This window comes from Portunus trituberculatus, chromosome 32 (genome assembly GCF_017591435.1).
Source record: "Portunus trituberculatus isolate SZX2019 chromosome 32, ASM1759143v1, whole genome shotgun sequence".
Lineage (NCBI taxonomy): Eukaryota > Metazoa > Arthropoda > Malacostraca > Decapoda > Portunidae > Portunus > Portunus trituberculatus.
In genome coordinates, this window is record NC_059286.1 from 8,315,909 (window position 1) to 8,328,753 (window position 12,845).

At 49.3% G+C, this 12,845-nt stretch overlaps 2 protein-coding genes across 3 annotated transcripts in view; both read left to right on the forward strand.

The window, feature by feature from the left end:
• The window catches only part of LOC123512071 (germinal-center associated nuclear protein-like), a 23,583-nt gene continuing 10,738 nt past the window's right edge, over window positions 1-12,845 (forward strand). Inside the window, exons 1-3 of the mRNA XM_045268252.1 lie at window positions 1-139; window positions 719-831; window positions 2,128-7,634. Of these exons, the coding sequence (XP_045124187.1) occupies window positions 2,199-7,337 (5,139 nt within the window). The 5' untranslated portion in view covers window positions 1-139; window positions 719-831; window positions 2,128-2,198 and the 3' untranslated portion in view covers window positions 7,338-7,634. The remainder of the gene's footprint in view (window positions 140-718; window positions 832-2,127; window positions 7,635-12,845) is intronic.
• Window positions 10,260-12,845, forward strand: part of LOC123512077 (frataxin, mitochondrial-like) — a 4,000-nt gene continuing 1,414 nt past the window's right edge. Inside the window, exons 1-3 of one of the 2 annotated variants that reach the window (XM_045268270.1) lie at window positions 10,260-10,393; window positions 11,872-12,069; window positions 12,689-12,806. In XM_045268270.1, coding sequence (XP_045124205.1) covers window positions 10,371-10,393; window positions 11,872-12,069; window positions 12,689-12,806 — 339 coding nt within the window. In that variant the 5' untranslated portion in view covers window positions 10,260-10,370. Of the gene's footprint in view, window positions 10,394-10,440; window positions 10,608-11,871; window positions 12,070-12,688; window positions 12,807-12,845 lie in introns of those variants that run through there. The other variant, XM_045268271.1, reaches the window with a different exon arrangement.

A 12,845-nucleotide genomic window follows, 5' to 3' on the forward strand; every position in this document is an offset into this window, starting at 1 on the left:
AATGCATCCCAGTAATAAAGAGGTTAATGGCGCCGTTACAGAAGCCGAAAGACAAAAATTGAACAACATTTCTGAGTTTGTTGTGATTGGAGGCGAGGGTTGATGGTATCTGGTGAACCCCCTTATTTTCCGCCATTACGTGAGTTTAGACCAGTTTTCCTTCGTTTCCTGTGGCTGGTGGAGTGGTGGAGTGGTGGCTCAGATTGGATAAATGTGGAGGTAGACGAGTGGTTCATGTCACGCGCCAATTTTTCTTTCCATCAAAAAATTTTCGTTGGGCATTTTTTTTGTCATTTATTTATTTATTTTTTTTTTATATTAGGCCATTTTCTTATCCTTCACCTAATTATTTGTCTCTAACAACTTTCCTTCTCAGAATATCAAAATGGCTTTCTTAATTCCTCAAACTATCTTCACGACATTTCCTTTCCCCCACACTCATTTATTTCCCGCCATTTGGATTCCTGACATGGATGCCTTTAATAAATCCCTATTTTATTGTCCTTCATCCCACCACTTGTCTATAATAACTTCACTTTCCTCATAGAATATTAAAAACAGCATTGTAGATTTCCCTTCTTTCTTCTGCTTTAAAGATAGATAGACATACAGTGAGAGGTAGACAGATAGATACATGACCCCCCCTTCCCCGACACACACATTCACACACACACACACACACACATTGGTATATTAATGTTTCTTCTCCATTCCCCAGGTAACAAGTGGCATGACTAAGGAATGAGAGATGTAACTGCCACCCCTGTTGCCACCACCCGTGCCGCAGCCCACATGACATACCAGTGACATCTCCTGCCTGGCCCATAACAGGTCTCTCTCTCTCTCTCTCTCTCTCTCTCTCTCTCTCTCTCTCTCTCTCTCTCTCTCTCTCTCTCTCTCTCTCTCTCTCTCTCTACTCTGCGTCACTATATCATGGAATGTCCTCTCATTGCTAAATTTAGGCCACAAGGTCAGCATGATTTGTACAGCCTCATTGACCATCTCCTAGACTCTGCCACCCTCAGGGATATACTCAGGGAATATCCTCAGTTTGCTCCCAGACTGTAGGATGTCTTAGGCATGTGTGCAGTATGTTTATTTATTTATTGAAATACTTGTATTCTTGCTGTGTATACTGTCCAGAGTTATTTTTGTGATACTTTAACCTTAAGTCTTTGCCCAGGGGGTGGGTGGCAAGGCCCATCCTCCTCCTTTGTTGTAATTATTTATTAATTCAACAATAAATGTATCAATCTCTCTCTCTCTCTCTCTCTCTCTCTCTCTCTCTCTCTCTCTCTCTCTCTCTCTCTCTCTCTCTCTCTCTCTCTCCTATTAATTTGCATATACTATTTTCTTTGTTTATTTTGTTTTATTTTTCATGTATTACTGTCATTCTTATTTTTATTTACTTTTTTTTTGTCTGTTAATCTTGTTTCTTTTATTGTTGGTTTATTAAAGTGCATGTTTTTGTTTGTATATTTATTCATATATTTATTTATTTATTATAAGTATTGTCATTTCTTCTTTTCTTTTTCTTTTCACTGTTAACCTCATCATTGTTATTATTTTGTTTGCATTGTTTATTTATTTTGTTTTTCACTTTATTAATTTCATCATTGTTCTCTTTTTCCTTTAATATTTACTTCACTTCTGGCTTCATCTCTTTAATTTGACTTCTTTTCACTATATACTTGTTCATTTCATCATTGTGTCTCTTATTATTTTGTTTGTATTATTTGTTTTATTTTATTTTTGCTATATTAACTTCAATATTTACTCATTTTCTTACTTCATCTCATTAATTTGGCTTTTCTTCATACTTTACTCTTCATCACTGTCTCTCTCTTCACACATTGATTTACGTCTGTTTGTCTTCAATTACTTATTAATTTGTCATCTTATTTACCTTTTTTATTTTGCCAGAGCACTTCTATGATAAATGGATAGATAGATAAATTTTTTTATTGTCTTTCACATGAAAAAGACAAAAAATGAACTTTCAACATGAAAAGCTTGCCTGTAGTTTTTTTTTTTTTTTTTTTTTCATCTTGTTCTGTTGTTTTCTTGTTTAAAAATGAACATGTTGACAATCTTCCATTAGTTTATTTCACTCTTTTTTTCCTGCAGGAACAACGTGAGACATACAGGAGGGAGGGACAGAGAGAGAGAGAGAGAGAGAGAGAGAGAGAGAGAGAGAGATGGCAAACAAGAACAATGACAGGCAGCAACCACCTCCCAACCCCTTCCTTCTCTCCGCCGCCAGCACCAGCATCACCACCATCCCAAGCTCCCTCTTCTCACGCACCACAGGGATGGGCGAGGGCAGCAACGCACCTCAGTCCACCACCACCAACACCACCACCACCACCATGCCCCGCTTCACACCACTCTTCACCCCAAACACTCAGGGGCAGACAGGGGCTTTCCCAACACCCTTTGGCAGCTCTCTGAGGCCCCTGACCAGCCTGGCCATGCCCCCAAGCCTGGCCAGGGACACCACAACCTCTACAGCTGGTGGCATCTTTGGCAGTGCTCAAGTGAATGCCACAGTGCCAGCACCTTCCCTCTTTGGTGGCACCAAGAGGCCCAGCGATGCCATGGCCAGGGATGGCGAGCAGGCTGCCGCTGACAACCCTGGCTCTGGCCCTCTGCTGGTCGGCCCTGCAGCATCCAGCGTTTTTGGTGGGGGGGCAGGAGTGGCAGGAGGAGGCTTTGGGGTGACCCTGCCACTACCTAAAATTTTTGGGGGTAGTGGGAGTGAGGGGGTCAGTACAATGTTCAGCGGGGCAGGAGGAGGAAGTGGTGGTGGTGATGGTGTTGGTGGTCAGGAAGAGTCTCTGTTTGGTCAGGTCACTGCTCCACCACCACCACCACCACACACTGACCTGTTCAAGGAGGCGAGGATGGGCGAGGCAGACCCTTCTGCTGCTGGCAGGTCTCCCTCCAAGGTGTTTGGTGGTGGTGGTAGCACAAGTGGTGTGCTGGTGCCCTCAGTGCTGGGTAAGGATCCTCTGGCACCATTCAGCTCCCCTGAGGGCAAGGCAAAGGCTCACAGAGAGGCAGCCAAGGCTGAGGCTGCAGGTGTGTCCCCTGCCCCGGCCAAGGCCAGTAAGGCCAGCAAGGGCCAGGGCCAGGATGAGAGGCAGAGCTCCCCACCAGAGTACAACAAGAAGGAGGTGACCAAGGTGATTGTGGCGGACATTCCTGACAGCTGCCTGGACCGGGATGTCCTCAAGACACACTTCTCAAAGTTTGGTGACATCAAGCGACTGGTGCTCAATGCCCGCGCCCGTCAGGCCACCGTCATCTATGCCACACACCACGCTGCCTCAAGGGCCAAGCGGCGTGGCTGCAAGCTGCACCCCATGCTACCCGAGGTGGAGATATACTATGGCACGCCGGCGCGGCGCAGGAGTGATGACGCTGGCAGCTCCAACGCCGTGCAGGCCAAGAAGAAGGCCATCCGCACCCTGCAGCAGGTGCACCAGTCCACTGACCTGGATCCCTACACACCCCTGCAGCGGCCCAGCACGGACCCAACGCCACTGCCGCTGCTCACTAAAAAGCCACTCAAGGCGCGCATTGCCAGAGCCACCACCAAAGCAGCCCAGCCACCGCCGCCATCACCACCATCACTGTCACCAGCTGCCAAGCGACTGTCGGCACCAAAGACAAAGGTGCGCAGTAAGTCACCAGGGCGTGAGGCCAAGGAGGCCAGCACAGTGACAGCCGACGAGGGCAACCTGGCTGCCGTGCTGGAGTGTACCGCACAGAACAACAATGACCGCTATACCATCCTGAAGGCTCGGGACAAGCTGTTGCGGCGTGAACGTCACCGCACCTCTGACCTGCAGCAGGCCACCTACCTGGCTGCCACCTGCCCCGACATGTGCCCTGAGCTGGAGCGCTACATGCGGGATGTGCAGTGCGACCTCAGCACCACCTTTGAGACCACCGCCGGCGTGCTGGACCACCGCCTTGCCACAAAGAAGTTCTCCCGCAGTAGTGCCGACAAGGAGCTGCCACTGCCACACGAGCTGCGGCCTGGCCCAGTGCTGCTGCGCACCATGGACTTCCTGGTGTGCAACGTGATGGGCCGTGTGGATGAGGCCGACATGGAGGCGGACGTGTGGTACAACTACCTGTGGAACAGAACACGGGCCGTGCGCAATGACCTGATGCAGCAGCAGCTGGTAAACGGTGACGCGGTAGCCATCATGGAGCGCTGTACTCGTTTCCACATCTACGCTGCAGAGCGGCTGTGCGAGGAGCCGGCCGACCTGTATGATGACAAGATGAACACGGAGCACCTCACCAAGAGCCTGCAGACCCTCAAGGAGCTGTACCATGACCTGGCCGAGCAGGGCTGCCACTTCCCCTCCGAGGCGGAGTTCCGTGCTTACGAGATGCTACTCAGCCTCAACGACGGCGAGGCAATCGTCAATAAGTACGCACAGTTCAGGGACGAGGTGCAGAAGTCACCCGCGGTGCAGTTTGCCCTGAAGGTGATTCTGGCTGTCACCTTTAACAACTATGTCAAGTTCTTCCGCCTGGTGAGAGAGTCGGCCACTTTCCTGCAGGGTTGCCTGCTGCTCCGCTACTTCCGCCAGGTGCGCTCCCGGGCCCTGGAGACCATGGTGCGCTCCTACATGCCTCGCAAGGGCCCCCAGACCATTCCCCTGGCCAAGGTCACTCACATCCTGGGCTTTGAGAGCGAGCAGGAGGCCGTGGAGTTTCTGCGGTGCCATGGCATCACCGCCAATGACGGCGCCGTCTCGCTGGACCGGCACTGTTTCATCCGCAGGCCAGAGGAGGTGCCTCCCTCAGTGAGGCCAGTGGCGCTGGTGGAGGTGAACCGCTTCGTGTCTGTGGAGGAGGTGATCCAGGGCTGTCCCGTGCCCCCCAACCCCCTGCACACTCATGTCCCTCACGACAGCTTTGACCAGCAGGGTTGCCTCAAGCCGGAGGCACGGGATGCCTCAGACCAGTCTGAGGTGAGGGTTGGGGTGGAAGTGCCAGCACCGCTGGGCCTGGGCCTGGCTCCAGTGGTGCAGCAGTCTGAGGCACTGCAGAACTATGAGCTGGTGTCCCACATGAAGGACATCTACAGTGCAGTGGAGGGTGCAGTGCTGCCAGCCATGTTAAGGGAGATGAGCCAGCAGGTGGTGGAAACAGCGCGGCATGATGTGGCAGCCCAGGGCGTGGCAGCAGATCTGCTGGCAGAAAGTGTGCGGCAGGAAGCAGACCGAGTCGGCCGGGAGGGCTACCATGAGGTAGAGTGCGAGGAGAGAGAGAGACGGAGGAGGCAGCAGGAGGAGGAGGAGAGACAGAGGAAAGCACTCCAGGAGGCAAGGAGGGTGGCCGCCAACCTGCTGTTTGCCGAGTACAGCGGTCAGTTTGTGGAGAGCTGTGTGAGGGAAATGTGTGGGGAAGCACTGCAGGAGGTGGCTGAGGAGGTGGCCCTGCTGGAGCTGACAAGAGAGCTGCCCCTTGTGTGTTGTCAGGAGGTGGTGGAGGAGGAGACTGCTGCACTGTGCCGGGAGGCTGTGGAGGAGCTGGTGGCACAGCAACGGCAGCGTGTGGAGGCCTTCACCAGGAGGGTCGCCCTGAGGAGGATGGCACAACACTTCCAGGTGTGGCGCATGCAAACTCAGAAGGCCCAGAGGCGCAAGGAGTCACAGATGACATTCCCAGCGGCCTGCTCCAGCCTGACCCTGTGCCAGCAGAACCAGGCTCTGGGCTGGGGCTACGCAAGGGACCCTGACCACAACATGTCTGCCCCACAGCTGGCTCGGCTGCAGGAGGCCACCCGGGATGCTCTCAAGAAGCTCACTGTGAGGAACCGGCTGATGAAGGAGTGTGCATGGCACCCTCTGCCCCTGCAGCACCACCTGGCAGCCCTGGTGTCTGGCCCACCCCCTGCCCACCACAACTTGTTGACGCGCTATTTCAAGGTGCTGGTGTGCTGGGAGGAGGCGGTGCGGCCCGAGGTGGTGCTGTGGCTGCGCTCCAAGCTTGGGGGCCAGGACGGGGACCGAGGGACAAGCCAAGAGTCAGGACAGAGCACCAACCAGGACATCCTGCAGCCGCTAGACACCACCTTCAGCTTTGTGTCGCAGCGCAGTGGCTTAGAGTATGCCTGGGTCCTGAGGGAGGTGCCGGCATCTGCCTTGGCCAATGCTGACCTCAGGGGCACAGCGCTGCTCCTCTTTGTGTCGTCCAGCCAGGCAGGGCAGAGTGTGTGTCGGGGCAGGGTGCAGGAGATGATGCGGGGCAAGCCAGGAGTGTGTTTCCATGAGATGTGCTTTGAGGGTGGACAGGAGGCACCCAGGGAGAGCTGGTCACTGGTGGAGGAGGACTTGGTCAAGCCAGAGACCTCAGACAGGCTACAGTCACTGCTGCTGGAGTCGTGGCGGCAGCAGAGTGAGCGGGTGTGTGTGGCAGCGTCCTACCTCAATGACCTGGCCAATGACGCTGTGCTGCGGCACTTTCTGGAGTCAGCACTCAGACGCCATGAAGAGAGGGCCACAGATGGCAAGACGCCCCTCCCCCCGACTGCCCTCATTGACCTGTACAACAGTGTGCTGGACACTCTGGTGCATGCTGTGGCTGACAACACTCTCGCCACGCTGTCCTGGCCACCCCCAGAGTTGGCCCACCTGACACAGGTCCCGCCGCCCTCTTGGAACGGCACAGACGCCAGGCGGGCAGCAGAGCTCCTGGCCAGTATGAGGCTGCCGCAGCTGCAGCTAGAGGGGATCACCACTACCTGGGATGGCCTCACTGCACTGCTGCATCGTTATGCCGCCACCGTGGCCAAGCAGGACGGCGAGGCTCCCGTGCTGGTCTCCCATATGGATGCCATCCTGGCCGACACACGGCCCAGCCTACAGCGCCTGCTGTGTGAGGCAGGGGAGGAAGAGGAGACGTTCCCCATGCTGGAGATCCATCCTCTGCTAGCACCATGGCCACAAATCATCTATGCCTGTGCCTCATATAGGCTGTCAGGGCTGCCTGCCACCACAGTGTACTACCAACCCCAGGCTCTCCATCTCTTCCCCCAGCCCATCTCATGGGGGGCTGCTTGCCGTACCTCAGACCTAGAGTGGCAGGAGGCCATCCAGAGGAGCTCCAGTGGTGCCTCCAGGAAGCGGAAGGCACAGCGGGAGGAGGAAGAGAGGCAGGAGAAGAAGGTGACCAGGGCAAAGACTGTGCACTCCAAGCTGCTGGATGACATTGCCTCTGAGAAACAGAAGTGTGCAGAATTTGAGAAGAACCTGGAGAGTCTGCTGGACATTGAAGAGGAGCTGAGGCTGCTCTTCAACACCAGCTACTGAGGCCTGGCTTCCACTAGACTGTGACACCCTGCTGCTGCTGCTTCCTTGGACAAGAGTCATGAGATGGTTCAGGTGTTGATGTTGCCACCTGAAAAAAAAAACACAGCACACAGGATACACTTGACAAGGACAGCCATGGAAACCAGTGGTCACTTGTTATGGTTTGAGTTTTAGTGTGTTGCCTGACAGAACCGACCTGCAGTACCTTACTAAACTATGTGCCCTTATTTACTAGAGTGTGAGGTGTGTGTGTGTGTGTGTGTGTGTGTGTGTGTGTGTGTGTGTGTGTGTGTGTGTGTATAATTCACCTCAGTCGTCTGCTGGCCACCCAGCCAGTCTTCCCCATTACAGAGCGAGCTCAGAGCTCATAGACCGATCTTCCGGTAAGACTGAGACTGTGTGTGTGTGTGTGTGTGTGTTGTAGTGCTTTCTCTGCTATCCTGTATGGGATTACCAGCCTGATATATAGAACTCAATTGTGAAATATTTCTATGTTGCACTTCCAATACTTTCTAGACATTACATTATTTGAACCTTCACATATTTTTGTTGCTATTTTTATAGCTTTAGTGACAGATTCATAAGGTTTTTACATTGTTAAAATGGGGAAATGTTTTCAGATTGTAACTATTATCTGTGGCCTTTGAAAATATTTGTGATGAGAGAGCAAGGCATTTTTTTTTTTTTTTAATACAGCCATAGATACTACTTGTTCACACACACACACACACACACACACACACACACAGCTCAGTGGTTAGAGCGCTGGCTTCACACGCCAGAGGACCGGGGTTTGATCTGAGCTCGTTCCGTAGGGTAACGTCTGGCTGTCTCGTCAGAGACTGCAGCAGATCAAACAGTGAAACACACACACACACACACACACACAAAAGCTGAGAAAGGGAAGATGTCTGAGAGATGTTAAAGAATATAGTTTCCCACAGAGATGTGTTGAGAAGTGGAACAGTTTGAGTGAAGAAGTGGTGTCAGCAACGAATGTGCATAACTTTAAAGAAAAACTGGATAAGTGTAGATATGGAGACGGGACCACACGAGCGTAAAGCCCAGGCCCTGTAAAACTACAACTAAGTAAATTCTCTCTCTCTCTCTCTCTCTCTCTCTCTCTCTCTCTCTCTCTCTCTCTCTCTCTCTCTCTCTCTCTCTCTCTCTCTCTCTCTCTCTCTCTCTCTCTCTCTCTCAGTTTAATTATGAAGCTTAATGATGACGATGATAACCTTATCTTTACAATTGGTATTTTTTCCGATTAATTTATTTGTAATAAAATCCCATGTGATCATGATTTATTTCACTTAACTCACCTGAAAGATTTGAAAATTTCTTATATATATTGTTTGGTTCCCTTGCGAAGAGAATATATTCACTTCTCTCAGAAAGTGTAGTATAGCTGGGTAATGGTTTAAAATGTTTTGTTTGGTTTTTCTGGAAACTTGACCATAAGGTTTCAGAAAGTGTTTTTTTGTTCCATTTAAAGATATGACAGTTTGGAATGTGTCTAATCACTTCAGTGTGGTTCTGAAAGGTATGAGGGTTGGGACTACTGTCTGAACTCTTAACCTGAAAAAAAAAAAAAAAAGTCAAGTCATAGGTAGGTAGGATGAAATAAAGGCGCAGTTAGCAGTACTGTACTATAATATGTTCCTGTCACGGAGGATTGTGACTTTCCTAGTGCAGAGAACATGCCACATGACAGGCTTGGGAATAATGTACTGGTTAACTCAAAGAGAGGAGTGCAGGAAGAATGAGGATAAGAATAACAAAAACAAAGAATGGGGAAAAATTAAAGGCAGAAGAAAGAGGAAGGACGAATGAGGGAAAAGGATCAGCAAAAGGGAAGATGAAAGTGGGGAATGAGAGAGGAGAAAGAATAAGATGAGAACGAGGAAACATCAAACAAGGACAGGAAACACGGGCCCAGAGGAAGCAGACCAGTAAATCAGCTGGCTGAGGACGGAGTTATCGACAAACACAGAAAACAATGTCATTGCTTTCCATATCAAAGAATCTCCCAACTTCTGCTGAATTTTGGTGTGAGCATGTCAAAGTTGCTGACAATGTTTGGGAATTCTGTTACCGTAACCGTACTGTACACCCACGGGAAGTCCCGGTGTACCAGTCTATTTCCCCCTGTCTGAGATTCTCCCAGGGGGAAATCTGGCCCAGGATAAATCTCCCCCAGGGGGAACTTTGATCTAGGATAGTATTCCCCCTTCATGGCCAATATTCCCCCCGCCCCAATACACATACACAACCGCCATGCCACGTATTAGTTACATTACTCTGTCTTATGTACGGCGAACTTGACTCAGTTACAATACAATAGCCTACACTACTTGCAAAAGGTGACTTGAGAATGGTGGTATGATTTTTTCTGTGAGGGGGGAAGAAATGGCCAAGAGGGGGGAAATATATCCTGTGTCTGTAATTCCCCCCCGGGAAAAGCAGCCCAGACCATCTTTCCCGGGGGAACAGTAGCCTAGGCTACTGTTCCCGGGGGGAACTACAGTCAGGGGGGAAAATTTTCCTGCTACACCGGGTAATTGAAACTACGCCAGTTTATAAGGACATTTTTTTTTTTTTTTTACGATTCTACTGACAGGTTAACTTGATTTTTTTCATTATTAGCAAAAATTCCCCTTGAGAACTGGCTTTTCATCCATATGGCCTTTGAAAATAGTAGTGGTGAGGGTGAGAGCAGACGCGAGGCGATGAGATGCCGCACGGCCGATGCACCTCTAGGAAACAAACATCTCTGCATTGAGAATATCAAACATAAGCAGCAATTATATGAATTGTGAAGACTAGTCAAGACATTGCTTTTATAAAGGAAGTGGTAGGAGTGGTGTTATAGAGGCACCACTACCACACCACCACGACATCATCATACTCCTGGCAGGCGAGCCGCGGGTCAGCTGATCGCAGAGGGCACGGGCCCACGGCAGCGAGGCGAGTGGCGACCCTTGCCAGGCGAGTTGGTGCCTGCTGGTTGTCAAGGAGACGCATCACAACATTATCATGCAGTGCACCGCCCGAGGGAGGTGAGTGTGCCTGTGTGTACTGTGTGCTGCCACTGTCATTGTCATCATCACCACTGTTACCGTCACCACAGCTCTAGTGTCTAGTCACTGTCACACGGTTGGCCTCCGCTCGGTGATTACCTGGCTGGCATCTTGATATCACAGTGGACCAAGGATTCTATATTCCTTGTTGTGGACTGTCTGCTGTATGGACAGGAATCCACAACGTTTAAGTGTATATGGTTTAATTCATCTTCTGTGTTTTATGTTGTTTTTACTTTTTTTTTTTTTCGTTGCAGTTATGGTAGCGTTATATAATGATTGGATGCATGTGTGAGAGTGTAGTGCCTGATCTTGCATGTACATTGATATACAGACAGTAGTAAAAGTGGGCCATAAACCTAACCCATTCCACCAGGGGCTGACAGAAATAATAGTGTGAATAATTGTGTGTCTGTGTTTGTGCATTGCATTCGCAATTGCCTACTGGTCACCCAGCCAGCCTTCCCCATTACAGAGCAAGCTCAGAGCTCAAAGACTAATCTTTTGGTAGGACCAAAAAAAAAAAAAAAACTTACCTGGACAGCAAGGCTACACATTAACCCCTTCAGTACCATAGTGTGTTTCCGTATTCATTCTGTATACTGTTTGGTGATTTTATACAGCTTTATAAACTCATGTGGTGGATTAGAATAGTGGAAGACTTTGGCCATTAATTTTCTGGCCTCCATAGACCCTTCTCAATGTCAATGAAATGGTCTAATTGTATGGAAATATCATAGTAAAAATTTGTCCCAGTACTGAAGGAGTTAAGAGGCTCATCCATTTGCCTCAACATGCCCGAGACTCAACCCTGGCCTTTTCAGTTTTGAGCTGAATGTGCTAACCACTACACTCTGCAGTAGTGTGTGTGGCGGGGGGAGAGGACTTTGTCTGAACTAGGATGTGTGTGATTACCAGCCTTGTATTGAGATTCTTAGGTATTTTGTAATACGTACACATGCTCTTAAATATTTTTATTTATTTATTTACTTTTTTTTATGTCCTGGCCTATAGCACCTGTAGGTAACTTGAAGAGTATTGGAAGTGCTGTTCAGCTTCCACCTGTTATTGGTGCAGGCAATTTTTTTTTTATTAGGGCCCTTATCACCACTCAAGCGCATCATCTTTGGTGTAACCACCTAGAACCTGGGTATCATGGTGACATGTAGGTAACTTTAAACCACTCGACAAATAGCAAAGTATCTAGGTGGTACGTATGTGGTGGGATTTGAACCTACGTGTGGATGTCTGCCCGATCCCACGCTCACCACCCTATCCATCAGGCCACCACCTTCCTTAAGTTTACATTTATTTCTTTGCAGTATGGCCTTGGTGAGGGCTAGCTTCATGGGGAGCGTGGGATTTGAACCTACGTGTGGATGTCTGCCCGATCCCACGCTCACCACCCTATCCATCAGGCCACCACCTTCCTTAAGTTTACATTTATTTCTTTGCAGTATGGCCTTGGTGAGGGCTAGCTTCATGGGGAGGTTGTGGCCACAGAGACCAGCTGTGTGTAGCATTTGGGCCTCTCAGTTCAGCTTACATGTGGCATCCCTTCCCCGGAGAAAGCCGCTGCATCTTGTACCCTCTACAGTGTTCCTGGCAGCCCCCTCTGTGCTGAAGGCTGGGACCTCACGCCAGTACTCTGTCGAGTGAGTGCCTTGTGATGGATTGGTGCCAGATATGTAGTGTGATTCTTAACATTACTGTGTGGCTGCTTTGTCAGTGTTGGGAAGTGTATAAAAATGGCAGTGAGATGAGACTTTAAGAGTTATAGGTAATCATGATAGGACAAATAACAATGCACTGGTGACTGTTGAATTGTCTTTAGAATAACTAAAACATCTATAACTTTTTAATGACATCCATTACAGACTGTCAGGCCATCACTAAAATTTCAAAAAACACTCAAAAACCAAAAAACCTCCACTAGATCCAGTGAAACTAGGCTTTGAAACCTACAACAACTTCATTGAAAATCATACTAACTTCCACTAGACTCTTTTAAATTGTCACTGGGACCACAGAAGCTCAGAAAAAATACCCTTAAAAACCTTGCTAATCTCCACTAGAGTCTATTTAACCATCATCATCATCATGAAAAGACCCTTCAAAATACCCAAATAGCTATAACTTCACAAATTATCACTAGAATCACAAAACCACTTAGAGAAACCCCAGTAACACCCACTAAGTAACACCCATGAGAGCCTGTCACAAGTAGCCAATAAACAATACTGGAACATTTATAAACACAGCTCCTCGTTTCAGGCTTGATGACATACGGTACGAACAGATCAGTGACGAGACCTTGGAGTCCCTGTCAGAGTACCTAGAGGAGCTGGTTGCCCTGGACACTGCACCCCAGGACTGTGATGTGCTGTACAGTGTGAGTATTGAGGCTGCAAAATCCTAACCTACTCACCTT